Below are 6685 nucleotides of genomic sequence, written 5' to 3'. Positions count from 1 at the left end.
ATGGCTGGGTAGAATGGAGGGGGGTGCTCTGGATAAGAGCGTCTGCTAAATGACTTAAATGTAAATGTAAATGTTAGTGTACCTTGTCTACACCCATTCTCTTGAAGGAGGGCTTGTTGTTAAGGGTGTGTGTGTGTGTGTGTGTGTGTACCTTGTCTACACCCATTCTCTTGAAGGAGGCCTGTAGGACCTTGAAGTTTTTGATGAACTCATGTTCCAGCATTGCAGAGAACTTCACCTTCTTCAGCAGGACACAGCCAGGGAACAACATGTCCATGAACTGACAATACGCTGCACCTACACACACAGCATTTACAAGTTAGCATATCAATTATTAGGACTAGGTTGTGATTCATTTATACAGTTTTATCTACATGAGGCATTTATAAGTTAGCATTTATTGTTAATGAATATATTAAATTAAATGTATGTGCGTGTTACCTGAACACAGTTGTTCTACCTTGGTGTAAGTGAGCCGTAGAGAGTCGTTGACCCAGGACAGCATCTCATGACGACTCAGGTTCTCAGAGCCGAAGAGATGGAGAATACATTCACCGCCATCAACCTGCAACACACACGTTTTACATGATATAATTACAACGTATACGCCTAGTCTATAGATCATTGATACCTCTGGAGGTAGATCAGTGATACCTCTAGTCAGTCTATAGGGAGGTAGATCAGTGATACCTCTAGTCAGTCTAGTTAGATCTATAGTCAGAGTGTAGATCAGTGATACCTCTAGTCAGTCTATAGGGAGGTAGATCAGTGATAGTTCTAGTCAGTCTATAGGAGGTAGATCAGTGATACCTCTAGTCAGTCTATAGAGGTAGATCAGTGATACCTCTAGTCAGTCTATAGGGGTAGATCAGTGATAGTTCTATAGGGAGGTAGATCAGTGATACCTCTATAGGTCTATAGGGAGGTAGATCAGTGATACCTCTAGTCAGTCTATAGGTTAGTGATATCTCTAGTCAGTCTATAGGTAGATCCCTCTAGTCAGTCTATAGGAGGTAGATCAGTGATACTCTAGTCAGTAGATCGGTATAGGGAGGTAGATCAGTGAGTACAGTGATACTCTAGTCAGTCTATAGGAGGTAGATCAGTGATACCTCTAGTCAGTCTATAGGAGGTAGATCAGTGATACCTCTAGTCTATAGGGAGGTAGATCTATACCTCTAGTCAGTCTATAGAGGTAGATCAGTGATACCTCTAGTCAGTCTATAGGGAGATCAGTAGAGTCTATGTAGATCAGTGATCTAGTCAGTCTATAGGGAGGTAGATCAGTGATACCTCTGGTCAGTCTATAGGGAGGTAGATCAGTGATAGTTCTAGTCAGTCTATAGGGAGGTAGATCGGTGATACCTCTAGTCAGTCTATAGAGGTAGATCAGTGATACCTCTAGTCAGTCTATAGGGAGGTAGATCAGTGATAGTTCTAGTCAGTCTATAGGGAGGTAGATCAGTGATACCTCTGGTCAGTCTATAGGGTTAGATCAGTTCTGAGTAGTTCTACCTTTAGTCAGTCTATAGGGGAGGTAGATCATGATACCTCTTTAGTCAGTCTATAGGAGGTAGATCAGTGATACCTCTAGTCAGTCTATAGGGAGGTAGATCAGTGATACCTTTAGTCAGTCTATAGGGAGGTAGATCAGTGATACCTTTAGTCAGTCTATACCAGTGATACCTTAGTCAGTCTATAGGAGGTAGATCAGTGATACCTTTAGTCAGTCTATAGGGTAGAGTCAGTGATAGTGATACCTCTAGTCAGTCTATGGGGAGGTAGATCAGTGATACTAGTCAGTCTATAGTCAGTCTATAGTCTACACATATGTCAGAGTCAAGGCCCCGAGGCCACATCCGGCCCAAAGGTTTTTTACGGCCCCTGGATGATCTTGATTTAAAGTTGTAGAACCCGGCCCGCAGACCGCAGCAAGCCGGCAGCCCGCAGATCTTTTACACGCACCAATACTACATTTCCCACAATGCAACGGTGACGCACCGAGCAGTAGGCTGCTTCATTTCAATATTTATTGGCACAGCAGTTGTCAGCATCACAGTAAAATTAACTTTCAGATACCCATCAAAAATGGCAAAACGGAAGGTGGACACTGAGAACCGGGGTTTCAAACAAGGTGGGAGTCGGAGTATTTGTTCACGGAGGTAGCTGGAAAACCTGTGTGTCTTCTGTGTGGAGAAAGTGTGGCGGTACTGAAAGAGTATAATCTGAGACGACATTATGAAACGAAACACGCGGACAAAAACAAGAATATGGACATGGAACAAAGGCTACAAAGGCAGAGGAATTAAAACGAGGCCTCAAATCTCGACAGGCTCTGTTCAAAAGCCAAATCACAAGGCCAGGCTGCTGTCAAGGCCAGTTTTATTTTGGCAGAAGAGATCGCTAAATCAGCCCGGCCATTTACGGAGGGGGATTTCATCAAAAACTGCATGATTAAAGTTTGTGACGAAGTTTGCCCAGAAAAAGGCAACTCTTTTTAAATGTGAGTCTGAGCAGAAACACCATTGCCGAGAGTAGACCAGTTGTCCATCAATCTAAAAGAGCAGCTTGTGAAAAAGGGAAAAGATTTCATTGCATATTCCTTGGCTGTGGATGAGAGCACCGACATTTCTGACATTGCCCAGTTGTCAATTTTCATCCGCGGAGTGGACTCCAGCCTAAGCGTGACAGAGGAGTTTTTGGCTTTACGTCCTATGCATGGCACAACTACGGGGCATGATTTGTATGAAGAGGTGTCAAGATGTGTAAATGAGATGGAGCTGCCTTGGGAAAAACTCGTGGGTTTGACAACCGACGGAGCACCTGCGATGTGTGGACACAGGAGCGGACTGGTGACGAAGATACGGGAAAAGATGCAAGAGGAAAACGCGACAGGTGAGCTGACAGCTTATCATTGTATCATACACCAGGAAGCGTTGTGCGGTAAAGCCTTGAAAATGGAGCATGTAATGAGCATCATCACGCGCACAGTTAACTTTATCAGAGCCAAAGGTTTGAATCACCGCCAGTTCAAGGCATTTCTGACGGAGTTAGAAACGGAGCATGGTGATTTGCCTTATCACACAGAGGTGCGATGGCTAAGCCAGGGAAAGGTGCTTCAAAGATGTTTCGAGCTTCGTGAGGAGATTTGTCTGTTCTTGGACAGCAAAGGGAAAGACACAACACAACTCCGAGACGAAATGTTTCTGTGTGAAATGGCTTTTCTGTGTGACATTACGAGTCATCTGAATGCAATGAACTTGCAGCTGCAGGGTCGGGATCGTGTCATCTCTGATATGTACAGTACAGTGAAGGCATTTAAAACCAAGTTGAGTGGATGATAGAAAATTGCTATTATTGTTTTTTTCTTTGAAGTAAATTTAGCCCACTTTTGCTAAAATAGAAAATATAGGCTACTGATGGTGCCTTGAATACCGGTTTCTTTCATTTAATGTTCATGTTATGGGGATTTTTATATAAAGGAAATTTGTCTTTTGTGTCTGTTGAAAATTAAAGATTACTGACAGAGCCATAAGAAAATATTGCTTTATTTATCTGATCATATTGGAATATATTTGTTAGGTTTTCAGTAGGTTCAATTAGGTTCACTAGACTATATGCGTCATTTAAAAAATTTTCAATGAACATTCGAACAGTCCGGCCCTCGGCTTGTAGCTAAATTTTTTATTTGGCCCTCCGTCCATTTGACTTTGACACCCCTGGTCTATAGGGTTAGATCAGTGATACCTCTAGTCAGTCTATAGGGAGGTAGATCAGTGATACCTCTAGTCAGGCTATAGGAGGTAGATCAGTGATACCTCTAGTCAGTCTATAGGGAGGTAGATCAGTGATACCTCTAGTCAGTCTATAGAGGTAGATCAGTGATACCTCTAGTCAGTCTATAGGGAGGTAGATCAGTGACACCTCTAGTCAGTCTATAGGGAGGTAGATCAGTGACACCTCTAGTCAGTCTATAGGGAGGTAGATCAGTGATAGTTCTAGTCAGTCTATAGGGAGGTAGATCAGTGATACCTCTAGTCAGTCTATAGGGGTAGATCAGTGATACCTCTAGTCAGTCTGTAGGGGTAGATCAGTGATACCTCTAGTCAGTCTATAGGGAGGTAGATTAGTGATACCTCTAGTCAGTCTATAGGAGGTAGATCAGTGATACCTCTAGTCAGTCTATAGGGAGGTAGATCAGTGGTACCTCTAGTCAGTCTATAGGGGTAGATCAGTGATAGTTCTAGTCAGTCTATAGGGGTAGATCGGTGATAGTTCTAGTCAGTCTATAGGGAGGTAGATCAGTGATACCTCTAGTCAGTCTATAGGGAGGTAGATCAGTGATACCTCTAGTCAGTCTATAGGGAGGTAGATCAGTGATACCTCTAGTCAGTCTATAGGGAGGTAGATCAGTGATAGTTCTAGTCAGTCTATAGGGAGGTAGATCAGTGATACCTCTAGTCAGTCTATAGGGAGGTAGATCAGTGATACCTCTAGTCAGTATATAGGGAGGTAGATTAGTGATACCTCTAGTCAGTCTATAGGGAGGTAGATTAGTGATACCTCTAGTCAGTCTATAGGGAGGTGGATCAGTGATACCTCTAGTCAGTCTATAGGGAGGTAGATCAGTGATACCTCTAGTCAGTCTATAGGGAGGTAGATCAGTGATAGTTCTAGTCAGTCTATAGGGAGGTAGATCAGTGATACCTCTAGTCAGTCTATAGAGGTAGATCAGTGATACCTCTAGTCAGTCTATAGGGAGGTAGATCAGTGACACCTCTAGTCAGTCTATAGGGAGGTAGATCAGTGACACCTCTAGTCAGTCTATAGGGAGGTAGATCAGTGATAGTTCTAGTCAGTCTATAGGGAGGTAGATCAGTGATACCTCTAGTCAGTCTATAGGGGTAGATCAGTGATACCTCTAGTCAGTCTGTAGGGGTAGATCAGTGATACCTCTAGTCAGTCTATAGGGAGGTAGATTAGTGATACCTCTAGTCAGTCTATAGGGAGGTAGATCAGTGATACCTCTAGTCAGTCTATAGGGAGGTAGATCAGTGGTACCTCTAGTCAGTCTATAGGGGTAGATCAGTGATAGTTCTAGTCAGTCTATAGGGGTAGATCGGTGATAGTTCTAGTCAGTCTATAGGGAGGTAGATCAGTGATACCTCTAGTCAGTCTATAGGGAGGTAGATCAGTGATACCTCTAGTCAGTCTATAGGGAGGTAGATCAGTGATACCTCTAGTCAGTCTATAGGAGGTAGATCAGTGATAGTTCTAGTCAGTCTATAGGAGGTAGATCAGTGATACCTCTAGTCAGTCTATAGGGAGGTAGATCAGTGATACCTCTAGTCAGTATATAGGGAGGTAGATTAGTGATACCTCTAGTCAGTCTATAGGGAGGTAGATTAGTGATACCTCTAGTCAGTCTATAGGGAGGTGGATCAGTGATACCTCTAGTCAGTCTATAGGGAGGTAGATCAGTGATACCTCTAGTCAGTCTATAGGGAGGTAGATCAGTGATAGTTCTAGTCAGTCTATAGGGAGGTAGATCAGTGATACCTCTAGTCAGGCTATAGGGAGGTAGATCAGTGATACCTCTAGTCAGTCTATAGGGAGGTAGATCAGTGATACCTCTAGTCAGTCTATAGGGAGGTAGTAACCCACCGTTCCTAGGTAGTCATTGTAAATAAGAATGTGTTCTTAACTGACTTGCCTGGTTAAATAAAGGTAAAATAAATACAAATATGAAATCAATCACTGTGGGTCAATCATTCACTGTGGGAGGGATTATCAGGGAATGGGTCGGGAAGTTTGAGACTGACAGAGTTGGTAGGGTTTCAAACCTGTCAATTAATTATTGGGGGATGGATTTTCAGGGATTAGTGATCTAGTCATTAAAAAAGTAATATAATTCATTGTGGCAAAACACAACAAATATCCATTCCCCCTGTTAGGAAACAGTGTAGAGTTGTAGGATATATTTTTTTATACTAACATTTCAGGCGCCCATGGTGATATGTGTGTGTCACTGATAAACGCCTCCCGATCAGAAGTACCTAGGCCGGATAATGTGTTGGCATGTCACTGATGACAGACCGCTACTGCCTGCTTGTTGTTGACGGGGGAAAGTTGACTACTTGATAATAACATCGTAACGTCTAAATCAGTAAAGGACTTGTTCATCATCTAAGGACAACAGTCAAACAATATCTAGTTACAACGAAAACAATGTGACTACCTAGTAGTCAGTGGCTGTTTTAGCACAAGTGTGAGTTGCTGCGTAGGGCTTGATTTAAGCTGCTAAAGACTTGCTGCAGAGCCAATGAATGAGCTGAGCCAACTGAGCTGAGCCAACTGAAACAACTGAGCTGAGCCAACTGAGCTAAGCTAACTGAGCCAACTGAGCTGAGCCAACTGAGCTGAGCCAACTGAGCTGAGCCAACTGAGCTGAGCCAACTGAGCTGAGCCAACTGAGCTAAGCTAACTGAGCCAACTGAGCTGAGCCAACTGAGCTAAGCTAACTGAGCCAACTGAGCTGAGCCAACTGAGCTAAGCTAACTGAGCCAACTGAGCTGAGCCAACTGAAACAACTGAGCTAAGCTAACTGAGCTAAGCTAACTGAGCCAACTGAGCTAAGCTAACTGAAACAACTGAGCTAAGCTAACTGAACTAGCCTACAGTACGT

The 6685-nt window shown here is 43.2% G+C and overlaps 1 protein-coding gene across 1 annotated transcript; it reads right to left on the bottom strand.

The window, feature by feature from the left end:
- Positions 1-151: 151 nt before the first annotated feature.
- LOC124030713 (microtubule-associated protein RP/EB family member 3-like) lies at positions 152-561 on the bottom strand (the record flags this gene model as incomplete). The annotated part of the gene is given in 3 exon segments (XM_046341933.1): positions 152-297; positions 442-534; positions 537-561. Coding segments are annotated over 3 exon segments (264 nt in total), but the record flags the coding sequence as incomplete, so codon positions are not given.
- Positions 562-6685: the final 6124 nt, after the last annotated feature.

This window comes from Oncorhynchus gorbuscha, unplaced genomic scaffold, assembly GCF_021184085.1.
Source record: "Oncorhynchus gorbuscha isolate QuinsamMale2020 ecotype Even-year unplaced genomic scaffold, OgorEven_v1.0 Un_scaffold_14297, whole genome shotgun sequence".
NCBI lineage: Eukaryota > Metazoa > Chordata > Actinopteri > Salmoniformes > Salmonidae > Oncorhynchus > Oncorhynchus gorbuscha.
The sequence above is the reverse complement of the archived record's forward strand: the minus strand, read 5'-3'. Positions and strand labels throughout refer to the sequence as shown.